At 37.5% G+C, this 27,142-nt stretch overlaps 1 protein-coding gene across 1 annotated transcript in view; it reads right to left on the reverse strand.

Annotated features, from left to right (window-relative positions):
* Positions 1-3,487: 3,487 nt before the first annotated feature.
* The window catches only part of cpne9 (copine family member IX), an 82,002-nt gene continuing 58,347 nt past the window's right edge, over positions 3,488-27,142 (reverse strand). The window contains exons 8-21 of the mRNA XM_017705977.2: positions 26,048-26,111; positions 22,527-22,630; positions 20,091-20,195; positions 18,189-18,230; positions 17,921-17,996; positions 17,694-17,747; positions 17,544-17,605; positions 17,302-17,348; positions 14,763-14,944; positions 14,436-14,563; positions 8,598-8,700; positions 8,447-8,504; positions 7,031-7,104; positions 3,488-4,767 (exon numbers count right to left, since the gene is read on the reverse strand). Coding sequence (XP_017561466.1) covers positions 4,585-4,767; positions 7,031-7,104; positions 8,447-8,504; positions 8,598-8,700; positions 14,436-14,563; positions 14,763-14,944; positions 17,302-17,348; positions 17,544-17,605; positions 17,694-17,747; positions 17,921-17,996; positions 18,189-18,230; positions 20,091-20,195; positions 22,527-22,630; positions 26,048-26,111 — 1,282 coding nt within the window. The 3' untranslated portion in view covers positions 3,488-4,584. The remainder of the gene's footprint in view (positions 4,768-7,030; positions 7,105-8,446; positions 8,505-8,597; positions 8,701-14,435; positions 14,564-14,762; positions 14,945-17,301; positions 17,349-17,543; positions 17,606-17,693; positions 17,748-17,920; positions 17,997-18,188; positions 18,231-20,090; positions 20,196-22,526; positions 22,631-26,047; positions 26,112-27,142) is intronic.

Consider the following 27,142-nt stretch of genomic DNA (forward strand, 5'->3'; position numbering starts at 1 on the left):
GGTGCTAGCTTTTAAGAAAACGTGCTTCTAAGACTTAGAGAAGTAGCTCTTATGCTTAAAAGTACAATATCTCTTATTTTTACTTAGTATTATTAATATGATGCATTTTTATACTTGTAATTAAATTTCCCACTTATAATATAAGCAAGTTCAAGCTCAACTGAGATGAATTGAATGAAAATTAATTTCAGTATTGCAATTTTGCCATTTGGCTTGTATGCATATAGTAGTATTGCTATTTAATTTACACAGATTTAGATGCTTTATGAAAAACTTTATTTATATTAAAATGTATGTCCAGAAATGCATATTTGCGTTGAATGTGATTATGCAACAATGGTGTCAAAATGGTAATTTATCTAATATGCATTTTCACTCACTAATGCATTTAAGATTAAGAGCCCTTATTAGTCCCACAACGGGGAAATTCCACCTCCGCATTTAACCCCATCTGCACAGTGAAACACCACATACACTCTAGTGAGCACACACACACACTAGGGGGCAGTGAGCACACTTGCCCAGAGCAGTGGACAGCCCAATCCGCAGCGCCCGGGGAGCAGTTGGGGGTTAGGTGTCTTGCTCAAGGACACCTCAGTCGTGTGCTATCGGCTCTGGGGATCAAACCGGCGACCTTCTGGTCATGAGGCTGGTTCCCTAACCTCCAGCCCATGACTGCCCAAATTAAATTGCATTATCAGAGAGAACACTGAGCTAGAAAGAGGGCAAAATTCAAAATGTAAATGGGAAGCAGCGCTTTTCCTCTTTGCAATCATATAACCTCACCTAATGTGCTTATTCTGTATCCAAATGCCTTTGAAAATACATCCAAACAGATTGCATGTTCATTTTCATGGTGCCACATCAGTGTCAAAATTAGAGGGTGAGCTATAGACTTTGCATCATCCCGTCAGAACAGGGCCAACAGCATTTTGCTTGATGTTCTCTTTGACTTTGCAATTTAAATGCATTATTAGAGAAAATGCATGTAAATTACATTTCAATTATCATTTTACCAACATTGTTGCATAATCACATTTGGCATATATATGCAGTTCTGGAAACACATTTTAAAGAAACTAAAGCTGCTTGTAAAGCATCTAGAACTTTGTGTAAATGAAATGTCAGTATTAATTCACCAAATGGCAAATTAATATCACAGTACTGAATTAGAATTTTCATTTTGAGCTCAACACTGTGTATATGAGTGGGAAATGTGAACATACATAATAAGGACCAGGTTTTACATATAACAATTTCCTTTTAATATTGAAACTGATATGCTTCTATAAGTGAACAAATCACTCCAATGGTACTGTCTGCTAGCAACCAATATACAGTCCTTCTGACCACGTCTAACGTCACAAGACATCCATGCTTTATTTAAAAATGTGGTAAGACAAGATGGCTTAGAAAAATTACAACAGTTCTTCACATACTTACAGAACTCTGTCAAAAATGTTCGGCTTTAGACATCAAACTTTGGCATTTTGCACAAATACCTGTAACTATTCTAGAAAACGATAAACACTGTTCACCACAAGTAGTGTGAGATAATGAGACAATCAAACAAGATAAAAGTCATATGAGCTCGATCTCATGGCACTGACTCAACCATGCACAGTATACGCAACATGTGGCAAATAGAAGTTTTAGGAAACACATCTATTAGTAGTTGAGCACAATAAAAAGAGTGATGCATTACAGTTACTTAATTCAAACATACACTGCTGTGCAAAATTTAGACCACCCTTCTTTTATTTCATTTCTGGTCAGAATCGTGATTTAGTACAAGCTACTTTTTAGTGTCAGAAGAAAAATAGAAACTTCTTTCTTTTCTCAGTAAGGCTTGACAGCTACACATCCTTTCAGACTCATAGCACTGAGGTGTCTTTCACAGTGCAAGGATGGTCAGAAACACCTGTGGATGTTTTCAGATCTGAAGCAACTTGATTTTCTCCTCTCTCTCTCAGATGAAAGCTTTAAGTGCAGGTTATTTGATCGGGGCAGTTTTGGTGTCTACCAGGTCTTCCAGTCGTTAGTCCGATTTTCTCTGCAGCTTTTCTACATCTATTTTTTTTTCTTTTAAATTGTTTTCCTTTGACTTGCTCCTCCTTTTGCAAGTGCATGATCTTATATCTAATCTCCTCAGAAATATGTCCTGAAAACCAATGCCAATGTTTTGACCGGAAATTAATTAAACCAAAGGGTGGTCTCTGACTTTTACACAGTGCTGTGCATCATTTCCACGTGAACGAAATCAACACAATTTTGTTGGTTTACTACTGTTTGGCAGTAACACTGTTGATGTATTTCATTCCTGTGGAAATGAAAGACATTCAGTGCATTTCAGTGCAGGCTGAGTTGAGATATGCATGCAAAATGTATTATTGCACCATAAATATATGACACGAATTTATGTTTATGCACACTGTCTCAGTGCGGTGTCCTTGCACTTGCATTCGTTCAAGACGCCTTTAATTTACACAGGCTAGACACCTGCCTTATCCTTGACTTCACATTGTAATGCAAACAAAGACCCGCCCTATTCCAAAATACAGCCAACAGTACAGAGATGAAGGGAGGGAGTGATGAAAAGGAGAAGGTGAAAGTGAAAGGGGTGGGATACAGGGAGAGAGAGAAATGGAGAGGGTGAAGAAAAGGTGGTGGAGAAAGAGCAAAATGGAGAGGACGTAGAGGAGAATATGAAAGAAAGTCAGAGTGATAGAGTGAGTGAGTGATGGAGAAAAAGAGAGGGCTACAGGAAAAAAAACAGAAAGAAAGAACAGGAGAATAGGGGTGGAGAGTGATAGAGAAAGAGAATATGAGTAAGAGAGGGAAAAAAGTAAGGAAAGAAAGAAGGGAGATGAAGAAAGAGAAAGGGAGAGAGAGAAGATAAGAGTTAAAAAGAGAAGAGCACAAAGTAAAAGCGATAGAGTTATGGGGACAGAGAAAGAGGGATAAAAAGATGGAAAGAGAGATGAGAAGAAAGAGTGAAGAAAGGGAGGTAGAGAGAAAGATTAAAAGGAAATAAGACAAGAAAGGGTATCAAGACAATGATGAAGAAAGAGGGGGTGAAAAAGAAGGTGTAGAAAGAAGAATACAGAGAGACAGAAAGAAGGAGCAAAGATAGGAAAAAGAGAGAGAGGGAGACTGAAGAAAAGGATACAGTGTAATGGAGAGAGAGAGAGAAGAGGCAGGAGAGTCGGGGTGGAGAATGATAGAGAAAGAAATTGACTAAGAGGGACAGAAGGGAAAGAGGGTAAATAAAAGGAAGAAGAGAAAGAGATGGGAGGTAAAGAAAGAGAGAGGGATAGAGAGAGATAAAGATAAGATAGAGTAAAAAAAGAAGAACAGAAAGCAAAAGTGATAGACAGAGTGATGGAGAAAAATAAAGGGATAAAAAATGGACCAAAGAAATGGAGGTGAGAGAGAAAGATTGAAAAAGGAAAAAAGGAAGAAAAACGTATTGAGAGAAAAGAAGATGGAAGGAGGGATACAGAGAGAAGGGGAGAAAAAAGAAAAAGGGGGAGAATGATAAAAGGGGACAGAGAGAATGATGGAGAGAGAGAGAAGTGAAAAACAGGAGGTAGAGAGAGAGAGAAAGGGAGAGGGACAATGGGCATAAAGAGTGATGGAGATAGAAAGAGGATGATGAAAGGGAGGTGGAGGAAGATGGAAAGAGAGAGAGAAGGAGAAAAGAAGCATAAGGATAAAGCGATAGACAGAGTGACAAAGGTGGAGAAAAGGACAGAGGTGGAGAAAGCGGGTCAAAGAAAAGACAGAAAAGAAATGAGAGACAATAAAGAAGGGGGGAGAATATGAAAGGAGGATAGAGAAAATCATGGAGAAAGGGAGACTGAATAACAGGAGGTGGAGAAAGAGAGATGTAAAGAAAGACAAACGTAGAAAAGATGAGGAAGAGAGGAAGAATGGGGATAAAGAGTGATTTAGAACAAAAGAGAGGGAGAGAAAAAGATGTTGAAGAAACAGAGGTGAAGAAAGGCCAATAGAGAGATGAATAGAGAGAGAGAGAGAGAGAGAGAGAGAGAGAGAGAGGGACAAGTGGAGAAAAGATAAAGAGAAGCATAAGGATAAAGGGATAGACAGTGATAAATGTGAAGTGCAGAAAAGAGCAGGGGAAGAAAAGATAGGAAAGGAATGAGAAAAAAAGAAGAGGGCGAATATGAAAGGGGTTGAAAGAATGATGGAAAGAAAGAGAAACAAAAAGGAAGAGAGAGAGAGAGATAGAAGTCTTCTGGAAACAATAAAGCTAAAATGAATCTGAATAGAATTACACTTACTGATGGCTGAATTGATAATGGTTTATCTATGACTGTTTGTGTTTGTTAGATAAAGCCTATAATAGCTGTAACTGAAGACTGAGCATATTTAGACGACCGGCTGTTACTCTACACCTGAGAACGTGCAGAACAATAACATACAGGCAGATTATTACTGCTAGGCTGTAATGTAACCACATACGCTTAGACTGAATTATGAGCTTATTGTTTGGGTCATTATCATGAGAATATAAAGTCTTTAGCGTGAGCTGAGCCGCAGTGTGGACTGAAGTGTCTGCATTTAGAGATGGACGGTGATGTGTGTTGCTGGAGAGTTGGACAGTGCGGGTCTGGGTTCGATTCCTCGGCTCTTCATGAACGACAGCAGCTGTTCGGGGATCTCGGCCAGCACGTCTTTGGCCAGCCGAGCCATGCTCAGCACCTGGTTCCCCGAGCGGTCGATGTAGTCTCTGAATGGCACAAACTGAAAGAAAAACAAGGTCTATCACCAGAAAAAGGCTTTTAACAAGCATAAAAGGAATTCTTCACTGAAGGATAACATCATTTACTCTATCCCTCAAAAGTTTGCCTTTTTATAATAATATAAACAATGTGCAATTTTCACTGCTACTTTTCAATGAAGTGAGAAACATACCTCTAAAATACAATACAAACCCACATATATTCAGAATCTACACTAGAGTAGGGCTAGGAGTGACAATTTTCAGTTGCTTTTGAAGTGCTATTGTTTTCCGTTGCTCTCAATAAAAGAGCATTTTTCAAACAGAAATTATGGTCTCATCTGACTCTTCTTCTGCACCATGTCAAATTATGTATCTATTGAAGCTCCACCCATTTGTAGCTTCACATCATATATCCGACACTCTCAGATCACTCTGTCCAAGGGACCACTGTGTATACATACTGGTCACTTTATCAGAATTACCTCCAGCTGGAGTTTGTTAATGCCCATTTATTAATGCACAGTTTTATCAGCCATCCTCAACCCTTCAACAGCGACTTCCATTCAATTTATATCAGTGTTCATTGTACATATATCAAAGTTCTCTGTATATATATCAAAGTTAATTCCATATACATCAATGTGCATTCTATATGTATCAAAGTTCATTAAATATTTCCTGTTTGGCTTGCCATAATATATATATATATATATATATATATATATATATATATATATATATATATATATATAGTTAGAAGAAAACCTCACATCTCCATTTTTAATGTAAGTCAATGGAACCAGACATTTTTCCAATTTTTGGTCATTTCTTTTAGTCCATTCATCATGAAATTTACACACAGTGTAAAATTGTGTCAAAAACTGAAAAACATCAAAAATGGAGATACAAGGTTTTGTTCCGACAACAGCGATATATATATATATATATATAGTTTGAGTTACTACATCTATACAGCTGCAATTAGATACTGAGCTTTCTAGCAGTAACGTTAGCCTTCCCTTAGGCAAGCATGAATTCTGCTGCTGGTTTAGCTGGTCACTCAGTATCCAAAACACAACTGCTGTTGGAATAAAACCTCATATGTGCTTTTTTGTCATTTTTCAGTTTTGGGCATAATTTGAAAATGCCTGTTGCCCTTCACATTGTGTGTCAATTTCATAATGAATGGACCAAAAGAAATGGCCCAATGACTTTTCAAATGTCTAGTTCCATTGACTTACATTACAAGCAAAGTAGGTTTTTTCATTCTCCTATAATGTTATCATTCGGGAGACACAAGGTTTTGTTCCGACAACAGTGGTTTTGCTGGTGACCAGCCATCCTGGTCTATGCTGTTTTTCCTAGCAGGTTCCTTCTGCTTTCATCAGGTAACAAAAACAAAAGCAGCCCACTACAAAAATCCACCCCAGAGTAGTTGGAGGTTCTCAAATGTTTCTCCCAGCTTTAAGATACGTTATCAGATACGTTTTTTTCTAATCTTTAACCCCTTTAAATCCCAGGCTTATATTCTTAAGTTTATTATTCAGCAACCACAAGGTTGTCTAAGTTATTCTTAGGTTATAGAAGTGTGTAATATAACTTTTGGCACACCAGTGGGCCCTGGTCATTTATGGGGTTAAACCAGAAAATCTACTGGGACTATTGTGGCACTGCTGTTAGGACCTCAACACTTATAACTACCAAAAAAAATTGCACGTTAGACCACTAAATCAAAGACGTTAGTCAACTTAGAAACTTATGAAATGAATAATACACTAATGACATTTCATTTTTAAATAAAAAGCACATTGTGAACTTAAAAACCTTTCATTTTGCAAGAAAACTTGGGAGAGTTTTTAATTGTGCCTGGTTATACAACTTTTCCTGGTCAGAGAATTCACAGTTAAAAGATGTTTTTAATGTAGATTGTTCTTCCCTTGCAGATGACAAGCCAAGAGGTTGGAGAGGCTGAGTTGTGCCCTCCTTATTTAGAGAGTGCCCCAGTACAAGCAGCAGTCTAGAAACACCCCTGAATGGAATTCCTACTTTAACACATCAACACCTGCACATCTGCCCTCATTTTCCTTAAGCTGTAGCTACATGCAGTAAGGGAATCCTCCAAGGTCAGAGCTTCTGCACAGGTTCCATCCCTATAACACACCTGACTAAGTCCATCAAGGGTTTGCAGGTTTGCTAATTAGCTAATGTTCTGAATCAAGCAGATAAATGCACAAATTAATACTCCATTCTACTTCCTGTGCAACAGTGCGTGACGATGATCACCTGTACGATGTCCCGCTCGGCAGCACGGCCTTTGGAGGACACCCGCACCTCGTCCCCATCTAGCTCCTCCATTGCTACCAGGTCAGAGAAAGATACAGAGATCAAAAATCCCTTATATCCCACAAATTAGCATCACGCAAACTTATCACCTGCCTCAAACTGTATGGAGGTATTAGATTTGCTTTTGTGGTTCCTACTGTGGGCTATGGACTAAGTTGCCATTGAAAATGTGTTTTTGTCTGGGTTTAAGGTGAATCTGGGCCTGGAAAACTGGTACTGTTATAAGAACTGGTACAAGTATGGCCAAAAATCAGGGTTTGTGAGGGCTGTTGCTACAGTTTTAATATGCAATGTATTTTGATCGCATTTAGATTTTATTATACTTAACTAAAACTACTACTAAAACAAAATCTAACATTGTGTTAAAAATTTAAAAGCTAAAAATCTGCTTTATAATACAAATGTTCTCTATAATAGTAATAAAAAACAGTTTTTAAAAACACAAAGTAAATCATATGTGCTGCATAACTTACTGAAAAACTAGTTTTTGTTTTTTCCGTGTGTGAAGGAGAGTTTAGAAGTGTATCTCTTCTGTGTTCATCTTTAAGGAAAGCTGGAGCTGATCCATGTTCAGTCGACTGTTCATTTTATTCTACCCTTATCAAATACCTACTATCACAGCAATCATTATAATACTAAAACTGAAACAAAAACTGAAACTAAATAAAAAAACAACTGAAACCATTAATGCACCTTTAAAACTAACTAAAACTAAACTGAAAACACAAAAATCTAAATGAAAAAATTAATAAATATAAAAAACTAATGAAAATGTAATAACTATATAAACCTTGGTGTACATAAAGTTTCTTAATAGTTCCATTATAAAACTAAGGTAACACTTTATTTGGATAGTACACTTTAGATGCTTTGTAGATACAGAATTTACTTTTAAGTTACATTCAATGAAAAATCTATAAATTCACTACAATTTTCTTGAACTCTAAACCTGCTCTAATCCTAACCCTAACCTTAAACTCAACCCAAAACCTCAACCCAACCCTCACCCTGCTCCTAGCCCTAATCCTGGTTCAAATCCCAATCCTAAACCCACCACTGTTTAGAATCAACTGAGTTTCAACAGACAGTTTGTTAACAATTTGAACATTTGTAGATAATCTATAATGGACTTTTGTGGACTATCCAAATAAAGTGAGACCAAGACTAAAGAAGTAGACTAAAGACACCAGACACATCTAGGCTGACCAACTACACTTGGGTTAAGGAGTAAATTGAAAGTTGAGTGTTTTTAGTTTTACTCATACATAAATAAAACAAACAAATAGAATCTTTCTTAGATGCTTTATCTTCTATTTTGCATCAGATCAAAAACTGAATAGGGCTATATGTACTCACCATCAAACTCTGCAGGCCCCACCCCGACAATGATGATTGACATGGGCAGGGAAGAAGCCTAAAATAAGAAGGGAATCATATTTTACTGAGGAACTCTGCTCTTGTAAGATTGTAGTGTTGCCCGAAGCATGAAGACACTGAGTAGACGCACATTGACCACAGCCTCCTTGGTCTGCACCATGTCGGAAATGACTCCGTCAGTGATCATGAGTAGAACAAAGTACTGTGAGCCGTCTGTCACATCTGCTGCACACCTGTGAGAGAAAGAAGTTCAAGTCATTCAGAGTGGTGTGATGTGAAATAATGCCCTGTAGAAAAGCTTGCTGTTTACAGTGGTGGTGATAGGAACCAGTGCATCATTTTATTTACAATCCAAAGCAACCAGTGAATCTACATCACTTTTCATGACCATTCTAAAATAGTAATAAACCAGAAAAAGCCACAATAGCAATTTCTTGGGTATTATTTTGCCTTACAGTGGCCTGCCTACTTAGGGCCATGAATGTATTTTTATAAAAATATTTTAGCCCAAACCTTCTCGTTAACCAATTTAACACTAAATGTCTCACAGAGTCTGAAATATCTTTGTAAACATTTTGTGTAACAGCTTTTAGAGACAGCAAACTCTTCATATGTCTGGTTCCTATCACCACTGTCCTATATGAAATATTCTGATGCAGTGACTTTCTCTAGGATGGTGAAGTTCTCATCTACCTTTTCACACTGACATATCTTATATCTGATTAAATTATGCACAAATTTGGAAAATCTGTGAAAGGATGTCAGATTTTTTTTCAGAAGCTTGGTATTTATATTTACTGCCATCTCATTAAGCCATATACCTATACATACAAATTTCATTTTCTTAACATTTATATAAATGTGTTTTTTTTCTTTATTACTTTATAGTTTTAATGTTTATTAATAATAATAATCATCATCATCATCATCATCATCATAATCATAGTGGCTTTATTTATATAGCACCTTTCATACAGTACATACAGAACAAAAATGTATAAAGAATTCCAACAAATAAAATAATAATAGAAAGGGGGCACAAAATGCACAAAACAATGAGGCTCATATAAACAAAAGAATAAATTGTTTAAACAAGGAATTAATTTTTTTAACAAAAATAAAAATACAAGAATGGTTAAAATAAAAATAATAAATTAAAAGAACAGATCAAATAAATAAATGAACAAAAAAGGCATTTTGTCAATTGTAAGCATGATTAAAAAGGAATATTTTAAATTGTCATTTGAAAATGTCGGAGCCTCTCTAATACCTTCTGATTCATTGTTCCACAGTTTGTGTGCATAGTAGACAAAGGCTGCTTTCCTAAATATATTTTTTAAGGATTATCAGAATGTCTAACGGACTTGTTGTGGAGGACCTAAGAGCTTGAGGGGCATAAAGCGACAGAGACTCAATTCTTAAAGATCCAGTGCAGTGTAGCTAGAATAGGAGTGATGGGCTCTCTCTTCCTAGTTTTTGGTAACAATCTGGATTAGCAGCAAGTTTTGGATGTGAATTTTTATTTCAGGGCAACATCAGAAAATGAATTTTTTAAAAATATGAAAATATTTAATATACAACCCCAGTTCCTAAAAAGTTGGTGCGCTGTGCAGAATATAAATAAAAATAGAATGCGATGATGTGCAAATCATCTACTACAAAGACAACAAATCAAATGTTGAAACTGAAAATTGTAATTGTTTTTTTCAGCAAAAAAGTTTATCTGATGTCAACAACACACTCTAAAAAAGTTGTGACGGGGGCATGTTTACTACAGTGTTTCATCACCTCTACGTTTAACAACATTCTATAGCCACTTCCCCATTCTTGTTTGATATAGTATTTCAGCTGCTCAACAGTTCGGGGTCTGCTTTATCATATTTTTCATTTCATAATGCACCAAATGTTTTCAGTGGTGACCAGTCTGGACAGCAGGCAGGTCAGTTTAGTACTCAGACTCTTTTAATATGGAGCAATGCTGTTGTAATACATGTAGAATGTGGTTCGTCATTGTCTTGCTGAAATAATCAAGGCCTTCCCTGAAAAAGACATTGACTGGATGAATCAGAATCAGTATCAGAATCAGAATACTTTGTTGATCCCAGGGGGAAATAGTTTTTGGCAGCATATGTTGTATCACTTATACCATCATGAATACTGGCTTTTGAACTGTGCACTGATAACAAGCTGAGTGGTCTTTAGCCTGGAGGACACAGGGTCCATGATTTCCAAAAAGAATTTCATATGTTGATTCGCCAGACCACAGGACACTTTCCCACTTCCCCTCAGTCCATTTTAAATGAGCTCAGCCCCAGACAAGGTGGAGGAGTTTCTGTATCCTGTTTATATATGATTTATTCTTTGCATTTTAGAGTTTTAATTTGCATTTGAGGATGCAGTGATGAACGGTGTTCACAGAGAGTGGTTTTCAGAAGTGTTTCTGAGACCATGCAGTGATTTAAACTTCACAATCATGTCTGGCCACCCGCAAATATAATGGCCACCCACAAGTACAAATACAATTTTTTGGCCTTGAACCCTTGCATACAGTGACATGTTGAGAAACATTATTCTTGAATTGTTGCACTATTTGCTTGTGCAGTCTTTCACAGAGTGGTGAACCCCTCCCCATCTTTACTTCTATAAGACCCAGCCTTTCTGAGATGCTTTATTTTATACCCAAACATGTCACAGACCTGTTGCCAATTAACCTCCAGGTGTTTAGCATTACACAACTTTACCAACATTTTGTTTCCCCCCTTTCCAACTTTTTTGGAACATGCTGTTGGCATTGAATTCAAAATGATCATATTATTTTCAAAAAACAGTACATTTCTCAGTTTCACCATTTGACATGTTGTCTTTGTACTATTTCCACTCAAATAAAGGGTGTAAATCATTTGCACATCATTGCATTTTGTTTTTATTTGCATTTTGCACAGCATCCCAACTTGGGAAAAGGGTCATATTATAGGGTCAGAAAAGCAGCACAAAAACAGAACACAGCACACTGAAAGTTGGATATGACAGAAATAAATCTGGTCAAACCATCATCGCTGCGGAAAGAGAACACTCATAAAGTGAAGGCCGCTTCTGTGCCGATGCCCTTGTGCTACTCCACCTCAATAACAATCTTTAGATATTGTCTCATTTAGCTGGAGAGCATGTGGCTGCTTCTCCAAAGCCTTTATTAAATGTAAACAGCTTGAGATCGATCGCTGGGGGCTTCCTAAAGCTCGCCTGCGGCCCAACACAGACGTTGAGGGATCTTCAGCTTTCAGACATTTCTGATTGGGGGATTTGCTTGTGCCTAGAAATTGACTGTTCAGTTATATTTGATATAGTGGGAAAAACAGAAGCATAGTGCATATCACCACAGTCATAAATTAGTCATGGTGTTCTGACAGGATATATGACAGTATGTGCATGAAAAGGTTAGCAGTTCATTGTTAACGTCCACCTTTGAGTGTAGCTGAAGCAATATAGAAGCTGATGAGTGATGTTGAACTTGCACATTCAGTATTCAGATGGAGTTTCTCATGTGTGTGAGGTTGTATTCAAAGAGAGGCCAGGAGTGTGAGACTGAACTTATTAATCAATGAGAAGAGATAAAAGGGATAAATAGAGAGAGAGAAATGAATGAAAGAGGTGCGGTAGGGAGAGAAGAAAAAGCTTCAGTGTTTGAAATGTTTGAAAGAATGGCTGGGCAAATAATCAAGTTAATACAGTTTTCCACACAGATATTTTATATGTGTGTGTGTGTATGTATATATACATACATATATATATATATATATTCATAAATTTGTGTTTGATACACATTTCATATAGCAGTGGATCCTCAAAAGCTCTCATTTTCGCCATATTCTGAGATGAATCAATTCACTGGAAAACACCATTATGCTTGGAAGAGGATGACCAGCAACAAGATGGATGGATACAATCAGAGGACTCATGAACCAGCCATGCGGAAGCCTGAAGACCCAAACAGAAGACAGGATATTTTGGAGAAGTACTATTCATATAGCCATATAACCAGAAGTCAGAAATAACTTGACGGCACTGAAACACTGAAATTAGTTTGTAGGCCACTGGAGTAACATTTCCGTTACTTTATATACTGCAGCCTTTCAGTGATTCACTTAGTAAATTCTTCAACTTAAAGCCCAACTCTAACTCTGTTGGCATATTAGTTATCTGCCATGCTGATCCCTTGTGTAGGGGAGCACGCGGAACAACTTAACACAGGGCACAAATTAAGGTTTTATGTTGTTAAAGAAGGCCAGGCAGCGTGTGTTTCTGGCCACATTACCATATGTCCTAGCCACAGTCTGCTGCAGAAATTCAGAGCAATTCATCAGTTTTGTCTTTTAAAGAGATCTGTGCCAAAGAGTGTTTTCAGGGCATTTAAGAATTTTTTTTTCAACACAAGTTTTTTTTGGTTACTGAGCTGTTTGTGCAAATCACAAAATCCAACCTTATATTACTTCAATCACCATCTTGCTGCCTACAACGTAGCACCATTTTGAAGCAGGTGACAAGCTCACAGCAAGCCCTAGCTAGGCTTAAGCAAAACCTCTGTACTGTGGGGCTAACTGTAACGTGGCGTTACAACAAAGCCACCGTTTTTGTTCCAAATGTTTACACAGATTGTAAACTGAAAGAGAGAAAAAAACTCTTTTCCTCTACCTCATAAGTATCATTTAGATGTTAGCATTTTAGTATTAAATAAATAAAAGAAATTGATGTTAACAGTTGGTAAAGCTGTAGTTATTCAGAAACAGTGTTCATATTTTACTGATGTGTGTTTTTATTTGCTGTCTTACAAATCTTTCATTGTTTGACACACAGTCTCAAGCCAGTGTTCATATATAAATTGATGTGTGCGTATATATCTATCAGTTGAGCTGACTGTCTATAGATAATATAAAATGCATTATGGTTGTAAAATATACTTGCTTGTTACAACGTCGAATTATATCAATTATCTTTGTTTGCACTCATCCATCAGACATTTCTAGCAAGTGTTAAACTGACCATCTGTCTGTTACAGTTAACCCACCCATGGGTTAAATTGTAAAATTGCGCTTCTTGTCATTTGTAGTGGAGATGTATATGTTGCTTGTATATAAAGCTCACTATTCCAGCTTGAATATTTTTAAAGTTTTCCACAAAAAACAAAATGTGTCAGGTTGTGCCCAGCTGTCCCCTATAAGTTATATTCAGTGTAGTTTTGGGCCTTTTGCTTCATATACATGCAATGTGCAAGGGCAACGATACATGCATTGATGGTAAATGTTCTAGGATGAATGTGATACAGTCTTACAAGCTGTAAGGACAGTAATAGTCAACCATTCTATGTTTTCTGTGAAAATATATGGTTGCTCTTCTGAATGCTTCATCTGAAGTGCGTGCACGTCCATGTTTGTGAGTCAGTGCATTCATTTGATCCACAAGGCAAAGAGCAAATAAACCATTTTAAGCAATCAGCCTATTTAGCTGTATAGTGAAATCTGCAATAAAACTGGAAAAAAATCATAATTGTTACACCCTGCTAATGAGTAATGGAAGCTTATAGCCACCAATTAGCAATGTACAAACTTAAAATGCTTAAATCACCACTCACTTTCCTCAAAGCATGTTGAGTTATTAAATAATTTACACTTGCTAGACTTAGATACTTATATGATGCAGATTTGTATATGATTATAAATAACAGTATCTCTAAGCATCTCTACTGAAGATTACTTAAAACGCATTTCAGGCAAAGCTGTGATGACTTAAGCATGTGGTTTTGATGCTGAACTTTTGGCTTCCATCACTTAGTTACATTAGCCTCATAACTGCAGAGCAAAACTGAAGAAATCTTCAGACACCAAAAATGGCCTGGCTGACTGACTATATTTGTGCACAAATAAATTGTTTGCCAAGCTATTGCTTTAAGCTAGATCATGCTTGTGTCTCTTACTGTGCCACCTGGTTGATGACAGGAGCGAAATTGGTGGGTCCATAGAGCTGCACCGTTCGGAGACATTCATAATAAGCTTCCAGCACTCCTTCAATCGCCACACAGTTCGCATTCTCACAGTCTGTATTCTATAGCAGGGTGAGACCACAACACCAGCCAAATCAATCTACGTTATAAACCTGGGATTTTAAACAAAAATTCAAATTAGGCTAAACAGCCTATGCTAGCATACAGAGTCATGTGAAATGCAAAACAGAAATAATAGTTAGTATATTACTCTATTTTCAAGCAATGAGCTACAAGGATGATTGGTCATGTGTATCTCACCAGAGGAAACGCATGTGAGACTTTTCCATCTGGAGGAATCTTGGCCCCAAAGCCATAGGCTGGGAAGAGCTTATCACTGTCATAGTCCTGAATGATCTCCCCAACCGCTTTCAGCGCCATTGCATAGGCATTCATCTGATATGGACTCATGTAGTGAAGGGATGTGGGCTGAGCAGGGTTACCTACAGTACACACATACACACAGACTCAGAAACAGATACACTGCCTGTCATTTTATGGAGACACCACAATGCATAATTTAGTACAGACTAACTTAAAACTCAGTGGTTTTATTTCCATCCGTATGCACTATATCAGTGTTTTTTCTTTATTATTATTTTTTTTTCCATTTAACTCAGCAGTGGTCTGATTTTGGTCCCATCAGGATACACATCTCTGTGATTTCCCATGTAGATGTCTTCATACATTAGGAAAAAAGATTTTTGACTGCTGCTACTCACCATATTTAGTCTCCTAGTCCATACTCATATTACACTTTATTAATCATAAAATCACAGATGCTGAGGAAGTCTCTCTTAACCATTGACATAGTCTCTGTAGTAATATTTCATCTCCATCCTCTCTACAGTGGGAGACGTTTAGCAGGAGGGGAAAAAAGTGAGATCCTGCAGGATTTAAAGGGTCAATCATAGGCAGCTACTGGTAAAAGGTATAGCTTTGTATTCACTCTATCATCAACTTTAATTACCTACAAATAATAATAAGTGATAAGTGATACTTTTTAAATCCCACAAACAGGGAAATTCCACCTCCGCATTTAACCCATCCATGAAGTGAAACACCACATACACACTAGTGAATACACACACACTAGGGGGCAGTGAGCACACTTGCCCGGAGCGGTGGGCAGCCCTATCCACGACGCCCAGGGAGCAATTGGGGGTTAGGTGTCTTGCTCAAGGACACCTCAGTCATGGACTGTCAGCACTGAGGATCAAACCAGCAACCTTCCAGTCACAGGGCCAGTTCCCTAACATCCAGTCCACGACTGACTATAAGCATGATTATATGACTGATGTGTGATGCAAAATCTGGGAGTGTATGTGTTACGTGGAGTGACGTAGCGGACGCATGTGCAGAGGTAAGCGACTTTGATTGAGGGCAAATCCAGAATCAGGGTCATAACGGTCCAGGGTCAAAGAGCCAATACGTACAGAACGGGGTGCAAATATGACGAGCAACACAAACAACCAAACAGTTCTAACAAAGACCAACACATCAAACAAAGACCGATACAAAGACCAGCAAAGACCAAGTACAAAAACAGGGCTTAAATACAACAGGGATAACGAGGGACAGGTGAAAAACAGGTGGAGACAATCAGGGGAGGAGTAACCAAACAAGGGGCAGGACTAGAACACCAAAACAAATGCACATGGAATAAACCAAAACAAACACGTACAGGACTGGGAGGGGCCAATCGTGACAGTATGACATACAATCTACTAGAAACTCGCTTGTTCTGTGACAGTTTTAGTAGATGGGAATTGTGGAAACTCCTCCTAATTATTGAGACCAGAGATGAGAAGCACTGCTCTGTTGCCTTACTCACTACAGAGTTTTAAACGGGCCCAGAAAGCAAAATCAGCACAAAACCTGTGCATTGGGAGCTTCATTCTATGGTCAAGCAGCTGCACACAAGCCTAAGATTACTTTGTGCTATACCAAGCATCAGCTGAAGTGGTGCAAAGCACACCATCAATGGACTCTGGAGCGGTGGAAACGTATTCTCTAGAGAGATAAATCATGCGTCTTTATCTGGCAGTCCGATGGACGAATCTAGGTTTTGCAGATGCTAGGAGAACCCTACCTACTGGAATGCATAATACAAACCGTAAAGTTTGGTGGAGGAGGGATAATGGGCTGGAGCTATGGGTACAATGTAAAGCACATTCACCATCAATCTGAGGAACCCATTCATGATGCAAAGAACCCTTTAATCATGCAAAGGGTTCTTTGGGTGTCCATAGTTCTATATAGAACTATTTTCTTTACTAATGAATCATTGAAGAACCATAGTTTTTAAGTGTGTATAAAGACATTTCAAATAAATATATTCTTCCAACTTTGTGGTAGCAGTTTGGAGAAGGTCCTCTCCTGTTTCAGTATGACACTGCCTCTGTCCACAAAGTGAGCTCCACAAAGACATAGCTTGACTAGTTTGGTATGGAGGACATCTAGTGGCGTGCTCAGAGCCCTGACCTCAACCACACTGAACACCTTTGGAATGAACTGGAACACTGATTCTAAGTGAGGCCTTCTTGTCCAACATCATTGCCCTCATAAATGCTCTTTTGACTTAATAGACTAAAGTTCCCACAAATACACTCCAAAATCGTGTGGCTCTTAGAACTGCAAGTTTGGGAACAACTCCATATTAATGCCCATAGTTTTGGAATGGGATGCTCCACAAACTACTATAGGTGTGATGGCCAGGTAATCTTAGCCATACAGTATATGTTATGTGGAGTAAGGGAAGCAGAGAAGAGTAACAAAGGTAAATAATAATGACTCTCACCATTGGAAGCAGTGAAGTCTATGGCCACTGTAAAGTTGAGCTGGGTCCTGTTTTAACATTGAGAAAGTTCATAAAAATCAGACACATTAATAATAGTACATTTACATCTGATGTACTGAAAGACACTGACACCAACAAAGAGCAACCCTGAAATCGCATCACATGTACTGAATAACCTGAGTTCTCTATTCAAGAACCCAACTAGAAGCCTCTACTTGCTCATTAGGCTCTCAGAGTCTCACCCTCCTCTGATGAAGTCCACAAACGTGTACTCTGACTCCACTTTGAAGGACAAAAGCGTTACCTGGAGAGAGTGGGGAAGATTAGATAATGGGGGTAATTATGAAAATGAATTAGTAGGAAAGGGCACTTTGACAGGCCGTTCTACTTACAGTGCCGGAGTTTACGTATTTCTTTTTTCTGCCTTTCTTTTTGGGGTTGAGAACCTGAAATTATACCATGGCAAATGTCAGAGGTTACGATGATGGCTGTGGGGCTTTTACATTACAATAGGTATGTTCTCTTGTACATAAATCACCCATAAAAAGACTATGAAATTGTAGTTATCATAAATGGCTTGTAAGTAGTGGAAAGTTTCCCAGACAATTTTCTCTCTCACCTCGTACACATTGAACTGGCTCTGACCTCTAGAAAGTTCCCTATAGCTGGTAGTGAACTCCCCGATGAAATCATGACTGAAAAACAAGATGCACACAGATCAAATGAATTTGCTGAAATAGGTTGAATACTGAAGTTCCAAACTCACTCTAAAGACAGTGCACAGTATTTTGCTCAAGAAGATCCATTCCTTCTCGCAGATGATAATGGGTTTAGCTGTGAGGTGGGTGAAATTGTAAAAAGAGAATAAAAGAGAGAACATACTGTACCTTCCATCTCGGTCCCAGTCATACACATCAATTTTAACTGTTCTAGAGAAAAACACAAACAAGGGTGTCAAAGTGTTTCATAATTTTAGGCAAAATAGAGATATTTATTTAAATTTACACAAAAGCCTCAACAACTACATTTGATTTTTCTCTTTTGTCACTCTTTATCTTTATTACAGCTTCTAATTCTTTTCAGAAGACTTGCTTTCAGCTACAGATATATTTTCCTCCCAAGTTAAGTCTTAGAAGCTGGTTTAGCATTTTCTGCTTCTTGCAATTGAAATAATCGCATTCAATGATGCTGAGGTCTGGACTCTGGGATGGTCAGTCCATTGTTCTGAGAACACCAGCAGCTTATTTGTTTAATAAGTATGTCTTGGTATTCTCAGCTGTGTGCTTGGGTTGTTATTTTGCTGTGGAACCAATTTCTTTGCAGACAAACTTTTTTGAGAGTCGGTACTTGTCAGCCTTCATGATGTTTTCAAAAACAAATCACCAACTCCAGATGTTGTTGTGCATTCAGAAAGCTGCACTGATCCTCCATCATGCTTCATCTGGCGGTTGTTGACATGGTTTAGATAGTCTTCCTTTACTTTGGCAGTGTATATTCTGCCTCCTGTTACTTTCAAAGATTTCAAATTTAGACTCATCAGTCATAAAACCTTACTTCACATCTTAAATGCCCAGTTTATAAAGTTTTAATGCAACTGCTTGTCTTCTCACAGTAGAAGGATGGACAAAAACAAGTGTGGATGTTTTCAGATCTGAAGCAGCATGATTTTCTCCTCTCTCTCAAAGATGAAAGCTTTAAATGCTTTTTATTTAACGAGGGCGAGTCTACCAGGTCTTGCATAGTTTTTAAGAGCTACATTTCTCTGTAGCTTTTTAATTTTTTTTTACTTTTTAAAACCTTTTAAAATCTCCTCAGATATACCTCCTGAAAATAAATACAATACGGTATATAAACAGACAGAAACAGTATGCAAAAATACAAAGGTTTGGGCAGATCTGGCCAAATGACTTATTTTGCTGTTTATTTATTTATTTATTCATTTATTTTTATTAAACAACATTTGCAGCAAACAATTTTTAAAAATAACTTTTTTTCTGGAAATGTAAAGGCAAAATTATTCTATATTTGATTAACTCTGCAATTCGAAAAAAAAATTTGTTCCCTGAAGCAATTCATGGTAGATTTTGTAGTATGTTTTGGGTCATTGTCCTGTTGTACAAGCCAGCCTCTTTCCAGCTTCAGTTAAATGTGTAACATTTTCTGATATCTAGTGGAATGCATTCTTCCACCTACCAGTGCAATGTTTCTTGTACCGCTGACTGCCACACAGCTTCAAAGCCTAACAGATCAACCACATGCCTAACAGTTGGCAAGGCGTTCTGTTCATCAAATGCTGCCCCCCCCAACATAACTTTGGTGATTGTGGCCAAAAATTTCAATCCACAACACTTGTTTCCAGAATGTCTCTGGCTTATCTAGATGCTGTTTTGCATACTATGGATATATAGTATCCAAAATACACTGTATCATGTCCTAACCAGCTTATACAACCTGACTCCTTCACATGTTGTTCTGAAAATGTGGAGACAAAACAGTGAAAGCTCAGGGTGGGGCGGAGTCTAGGGAGTGCTGGGATTACTCTGATTGTCACAGAGACACAGCTGTCCAGAAGCCACCACGGCTTCATCCTCATCACATAGCTTCACCACACTAGACCTTCACACAAAGCCACAGCACTGTATATCTCACTATAGGAGTCTGAGGGAAGTGCGTGGGTGGGAGTGAAGATGAATGACTGTACAGGAAAGCAACTCTATCAACACATACTGCACATGCTGTGTGTATATGAGTGTGTATGTTTGTGTAATGCATTACCCAGCTCTCCTCACCTGTCATAGTCCCCATTACAGAGGGCTCTGACGGGAATGGTGAAAGGCTGCCACACCGGGTTCAGAGTGTTCTTGATCACCTCAGTCTTATGGCAGATGGTAAACCTACAACAAAAGCTCACAGTGAGATAGGCCAGTTCAACACATACACGGCTATATGCAGAAGTTTGAACGCCCCCACCCTCACTATTTCCAAGTGAAAATAAGTTAACGTGTTTTTTTTTTCTTCTGCTAAATTTGTTTAATTCAGAAAATAAATTGTATTGTGCATTAAGTGTGTTCTCTGTAAAGGATGTGTTAACTTATTATCACTAAGAAAATCAACAAAGCGTGTCATTTGCAGGATGTGCTCAAACAATTGCATGCACATGTACATTATTAACAGTTAGATTATTAGTATGGAAAATGCACTATACATTAAAAGTGAGGGGACATACAAAATGTAATAAATTAGCATATTTACTTTGTTGGTACAACAGTGTTTAAAAGTTTAGAAACATTTGCCATATTATTACATTTTATTTAATAACTTGTACAGTATTGACTGAAATGTTATGAACTATTCTCCCAAATGTTAATCAATGATTTATTCACAATTAAAAGTATTTTGTGAACAACCATGTATGATTTAAAGAATTAGCAAATGTTATTAAATAATAAACTGTAACAAAAAAGTCAATAAAATGAAATGATCTATTTAGAGAAACTTTTTGCTACCCAGTTACTATGAATACTTTTTTGAACACAGAACAGAACAGAGATTTGATCATCCCCTTTTTGGCATTCTGGACATTAACACACAATTGTCACAATTAGGTAATAGCTCAACTTGTTTGACCCTTTAAAAGGCCAGGGCCTGCCAGTATGCTCAAAGTTTTATTACATACCTCTATAACCTAAGAATAACTCTTGCACTGAAGTCAATTGTAATAACTGAATAGTTACTGAATAAAGCTTTATTATGTAATAAGTCTGGGGTTTTAAAGGGTTAAATCTGCCTCCAGAAGAGTCATGATGCATGTATCAGAGTGAAACACATTAGCATGTAGAATCAGAGCTCAACCCCTTATATAAACATAAGTTTTAATACACACTTTCTATATCCTAAGAATAGCACAGCCCGGTTTGTATTGAAGTCCCTGTAGTTACTGAATAATAAGCCCCAGCATGTAATAAGCCTGGGATTTTAAGGGGTAAAGGTGGGCCTCCTGTATATTCTATCTCTGTATAAAAGATGCATGAGACTTCCTTTACTGCTAGGTGCGCCGTGTTTTTTTCCACAAAGCATTTAGATTAGTAAGTGTTTACTGATTTGTGTAATCAGGATAACAATAAAGATTTTTTTTTTCAAAAAATGGATAGAATTCATAGAATTTTTAGGCTTTGTTCAATCATTTAATTTACATAGAACATAAATGCAACAACAGCACTGACAAATCACATCATTAACAAATAATAGCAGATTAAACAGCAGAAATAGCAATTTTGCATAGGCTTAAATGTTTATTTCCTTCTAAGTATATTCAATTATTATGGAATCAATCACCTACAGCTCTGTTCATCATCCCCTCTTAACAATGTGCTGTATATGGGTTTATATAGAACTGAAAAGGCACCCAAAGGGGTTCTTCTATTGTTACAATGTCAAGTTTGTAACAATAGAAGAACAATTTTGGGTGTTATATAGAACCCTTTTCAGAAAGGTTCTATATAGAACCACCTACAGCACATTTTCCATCAGTCTAAAGAAGCATTACATGATGCAAATAATCCTTTAATCATCAATCAAAGTGTTCTTTGAGTGTTTATGGTGCTATATAGAGGCATTTCTTGAACCATCTTTTTTATGCGCATACTTTAAAGACAAAAATGGTGTATTTTGAAGAAAATGATATCAGATGTGTGAGGAAACATCATATCTCTGAAATGCCATTAACTTTATGTACGTTGATGGAATTAACGGTTCCTATTGGTCCTTTCACCGTGACATGTTCACACAAAAGAGCAGCTGGTGCTTTTCAAATGGTGTGAAAGAAGCAAACAAACGGAGTTAAAATGTTTTGATATGACAGTTACAATATATTTGTGACAGTATTAGTGACAGTGCTGCCTTGAAAATAATGCCAAAGGCCACAAAATTGATCCCCTTAGGCTTGTTGTGATGTCAAGACTCATCAGCACTCAAACCTTTCAGCTGGTTAAACCATCTCTGGGCCTGAAATCTGCCAAAGCACTATTTAGGCAAAAAACTGCTTCTTTATACCAAGAAACCTTTTTTGTAAAAATGTGTAAGTAACATTGAAAATGATTTTTTTATGATTTTTGAAAAAGGCAAGCAGTATATCATAAGACATAATAGAGCATAAAATAATGTAATGATCTTATATCATCCTCATAAGTCCATTGCAATATGCAATTTAGTAAGTTATTGCTTACGTGCCGTCCTCATTGCTACGGTAGAACACTAGGAAAGGGTCCGATTTTCCAAAGAAATCCTTCTTATCCAGCTTGTTAGCGCACAGCTGCATTGTGGCAATATCCTGTTTGAAAGCAAATACAGCATGTGACATTTAACCCCTTAAAAATTAATTAGCAGGCCCAAAGTTTTATTACACACTTTTACAGCTCGAGAACAGCTCAGCCAGTTTGCACTGAGGCCCCTGTAGTTATTGAATAATAAGCCCTAGTATGTAAAGGGCCTGGGATTTTAAAGGGTTAAAAACCTAAAGAACACAATCACCTGGTTAGTTCTAGGACTATTTGGGACCATTTCTGGACCCATTTCCAAATTCTTAAACAGCTAGTAGCTGCTAGGCTTTCATTCCTCTCACTTTAAAAGGCGAATTTCACTGATTTTTCAAAGGTTTTTACACACTGTAACTTAGGAATAGCTCAGCCCTTTGCAGTTTAGTCTATGTAATTACTAAATAATCAGACTTTTGATGTAATAAGCCTTGGGTTAATAGCAATAGCTAACTGAAAACTCAACCTGAAGTCCAGCACAAGAAACAGACGACTGTGACACAGCACTAGCGGATAACCAAACCCTGAAGCACACATGAATATGGCCATCTTTCCTCATATTTAATGCTGGCTCAAAAGCTCACTCAATAAATCATTTTGGTTTAATAAAAACAAAACGTTCCTCTTATGTACATGTAGTTGATAAACTAATATTTGTTTGGTGTTTGCTTTAGTTTCATACTGGAGCTATGAGGGTAATATAGCTATCAAGTAATGTAAATTCAAACTCTACCAATTAGCACTGCTCACCATGTGGTCATGAGCAGCTCTATATATGGTAATAATCTTAATCTTATCATTAAGCATGGATTTGCTCTGTTAGTCATAAACTGCACCAATGTGTTATACATCAACTAGCATAACTAACTAGCATAGCTAGCCAGCTAGACCATGCTAAGCAATGCTCACCTCTTTTCCTTTAAGGAAAACTTTGAAACTGTACACAACTGGTCAAATAATTACATCAAATCTCAAGTGTGTTGAAAATTTGGCAAATGATCTTGAATAAATGCAGGCAAAGCTGTGATTCGAAGCTGAATACCACACTAAGCATTCTATAAACCTCTGAGGCTGGCAGTATATGATAATATATTTACCAGGCTCTTAACTATCGATGCTTTTCTACAAGACATAAAAGTAAGGCTTAATGTTACCGTGTAGTTTAGCTAGCTTTTGTCTAGTTAAAGATATTTTGCTACACTACAACTGTTATACGCCTCTGTTAACTAACCGTAGACGCCTGCAAGATGCCAACTATTTGTGTTTCAGTATAGTGACATAAAATATGGAACAGCATGTTTCTTGTTATTAACTTTAAAAGAAGTTTAAAAGATTGCTATGAAACTATCATGTCATGCAGCTCATTTGAGATGACTTGGACATGGTTAAAGCTGATGACTGACACATGCAGTTTGCACAATGCTAATCGGTAGGGTATAAATTTGATCACTGTTGGCTATGTTAGCCTCGTATCTCCGGTACAAAGAAGCAAACTACAGACACTGAACATGTCCATGTTGATCAACTACATTTGCATTAAGGGGGGAATTGGCTGAACTATTGCTTCAACTGCTTTGCAGAATGAGAGCAGCAAACACAAACCAAGTACAAAGGACAAGAGAATCAATCCCTTGGAGAGGACGGTGTCATGTTAGAGGAGAAAAGCTAGTGCTTCATCCATACTAATGGATCTTTACGCTTTGCTGCTATTCCACCTGCGTGAACCGACGTGTTGATCCCAGGGGGATTCATGTCAACAGCCGAGAAGCCACATGTGTAACTGCCATAATTGGTGCCTAACAGAGAGAGAGAGTGTCAGGGGAATACTCCCAACGCGTCGGCCTGAGTATTAACCCTACTAATGCCCTCAGGATGTATACACCTTGAAACCTCTTCGTATGTTCGGTTTCGTTATTTCAGTCTCACAGCTCTTTGAAGCGAGTGGAGAAATTGTGCTGAAAGTGCAGATTCTAAACTTTCAGCCGCTACATTTGTGTTTGAAAGTAAACTCTTATGATTTGGATTGTTGAGCTTATAATTTGGTTCCTTTACATTTTTTTTGCCATTTTCTTGACTTTGAAACAAAAGTTGCAGAATCAAATTTGTCAATACAGAATGTAAATCAAATGTGCATTAAAGTAATTACATAACTGCAATTAACTTAGTAAGGTTAAGTAATTAAACTTTAATAAAAAAAGTTATAAAAATAAAAGTGTGTATATATATATACACACTTTTATTTTTATAACTTTTTTTATTAAAGTTTAATTACTTAACCTTACTATATATACTAATATATATATATATATATGTACAAGCCATAGATTTATACCTCTATCCCTAGACCTGAACTAAGCCTTGAAATAATGATTCAACATTTACACATTTCCTCTTTATAACAAATATAGTTGATCAGTAATATTATGTTTGGTGTCTTTACTTTGCTTGTTTAGTTTTGTACTGAAGCTATGAGGCTAATGTAGCTAACAAGTAATGGAGGCTTATGTTACTCCAAATGTTTTTAGGTTACATAAAGTGTTTTTTCCACTGGAATGTAAGGTACATCATGATAACACATTGTGTTTTTATTTACAAGTGAACCCTGCCAAACCCGAGAACCTACCGCTACACCATGGTACTACGCCACCTCAACTCAACTTCATTCGACTCGACCCACTTTTGGTACCAGCTACTTCATTTTCCACTGCAGATATGAGATAGCTCATCATAACGACATCAAACGAAACTGCTATGATGAGAGTTTGGGAAAAACTACATCAGACGATGAGATGATTCTGGTTGCTCAAAAAAGGCGATGCATGAGGCTTTGCTAACCTCATAGCTAATATTAGCATATGTGTTTAGTGATTCTCTCCAACAACAGAAATTTAACCCATTTTAATTGTCTTTACTGTGACATATTCATGTATATTCATATTATACTGATTACTTAGTCTTGTAGCTACAGTGCAAAATTAAAGAAGCAAATTTCAGACACCAAACGTGCTGGCTGATTACAGTTGGGGTAAGGCAGGGAAATTGTGTACATTAGATTTTTGTCAAATTTTAATCAGAAGAAACTCTGTTCCTGCATCCCTCTCTCTGCTTTCTGACGGGCTGCCTTCTCTTGGGGAAACTGACAAGACATTCCATGTAACCAGACATCCGGGCTGAAAGAAAGAGATGCTAGTTTTCTGAATGTGAGAAATAACAGGCTTTGGCCTCTGTCATTTGTGCTTTCACAGTCACTCTGCTCCCATGGAGCTTTCAGAAGAAATGACTGATAAATTACTTCCACGTCTTCTGGGATTTCTAGACACGTCTGATAAAAAACCATGAAAACAGAAATTTAGCACTGTAGTGGAACAGCATAATGCATTCAGTAAAACGGCTGTGTGCATGTCTGTGTGTGTGTGCAGGTGTGTTAGACTGACCCTGCAGTTGCTGAGCTCTTCCGCTGTAAAGATGATGTTTCCACATTTCTTGCCTGGAATACCCCTGAAGGAGAGAAGAGAAAGCAAATGTAATTTTTTTTACCAAAACGCGGAGCATGATTGCAATGTCAAGAGTTTAATCCAGCTTTTGTAACGACAAGCTAGTGAAGACATGTGCACATCTGCAGTGACCTAGATGGGTCAAAATAGCTGAGTAGAGAAAGTGCAGGAAGAAATTTACTTTTCACTGAACCAAGCAGGCAATATTTGCTGCTAGAAGGCTTCTGTTATTCAAGTACCACATGACAGCCCTGGCAGAAATGCTGCAGCGTTTTATTCAGTAAAAATCCAGTAAAAGGCTTTTATAAAGAGCACGATTCACTTGTAAAGAGCACAAGGGCATTGGGGGAAATGGCAGAAAGTAGAGAGGATAGAGTTTAGAGGAGCTGTGTAGACAGGGAACGAGAGAGAGAGAGAGAGAGAGAGAGAGAGAGAGATGATAGGGGAAGGAGAGCCATGATAAAGAAAAAGAGCACAACAGTGCAGGAAGGTAAAAGCAAAGGCAAGAAAATTACCAGCACTTTAATAGTCAGTGGATGATGTTCTGAATGCTAGGTTTGTACTTTAAAACAATGTCCCTCTCATTTCACGTTTTACTCTAGTGGTTAAGTGGCCCTTCTGATGTATGACTAGTATTTAATGTTATTTGTCATCCATCCATCCATGTCATGTCATTTAATATTTTGCAGGGCAGCAGCCTCATCAGTTTGATAGAATTCTTGATGTTGTAGCATTTTTGTGTTCAATGTACAACGAACCTGGATATACATTGTATGAACACATACACACACACACACCCTTGCTGCACACCAGCACCACAGAAGGGTGGAACTTCAGAATATACAGATTATATTGTAAATATTTTTATTTTAGAAGCACATTTGTGAGGTCAGGCACTGATGTTGGATGAGAAGGCCTGCCTCACAGTCTCCGCTCTAATTCATCCTAAAGATGTTTTATATATACACATAGAGCACTGTGCGAAAGTCTTAGGCACCCAAGACTCATTTTTAATGTCTAATTATTTGTGTAGTA

Source organism: Pygocentrus nattereri, chromosome 9 (assembly GCF_015220715.1).
Source record: "Pygocentrus nattereri isolate fPygNat1 chromosome 9, fPygNat1.pri, whole genome shotgun sequence".
NCBI lineage: Eukaryota > Metazoa > Chordata > Actinopteri > Characiformes > Serrasalmidae > Pygocentrus > Pygocentrus nattereri.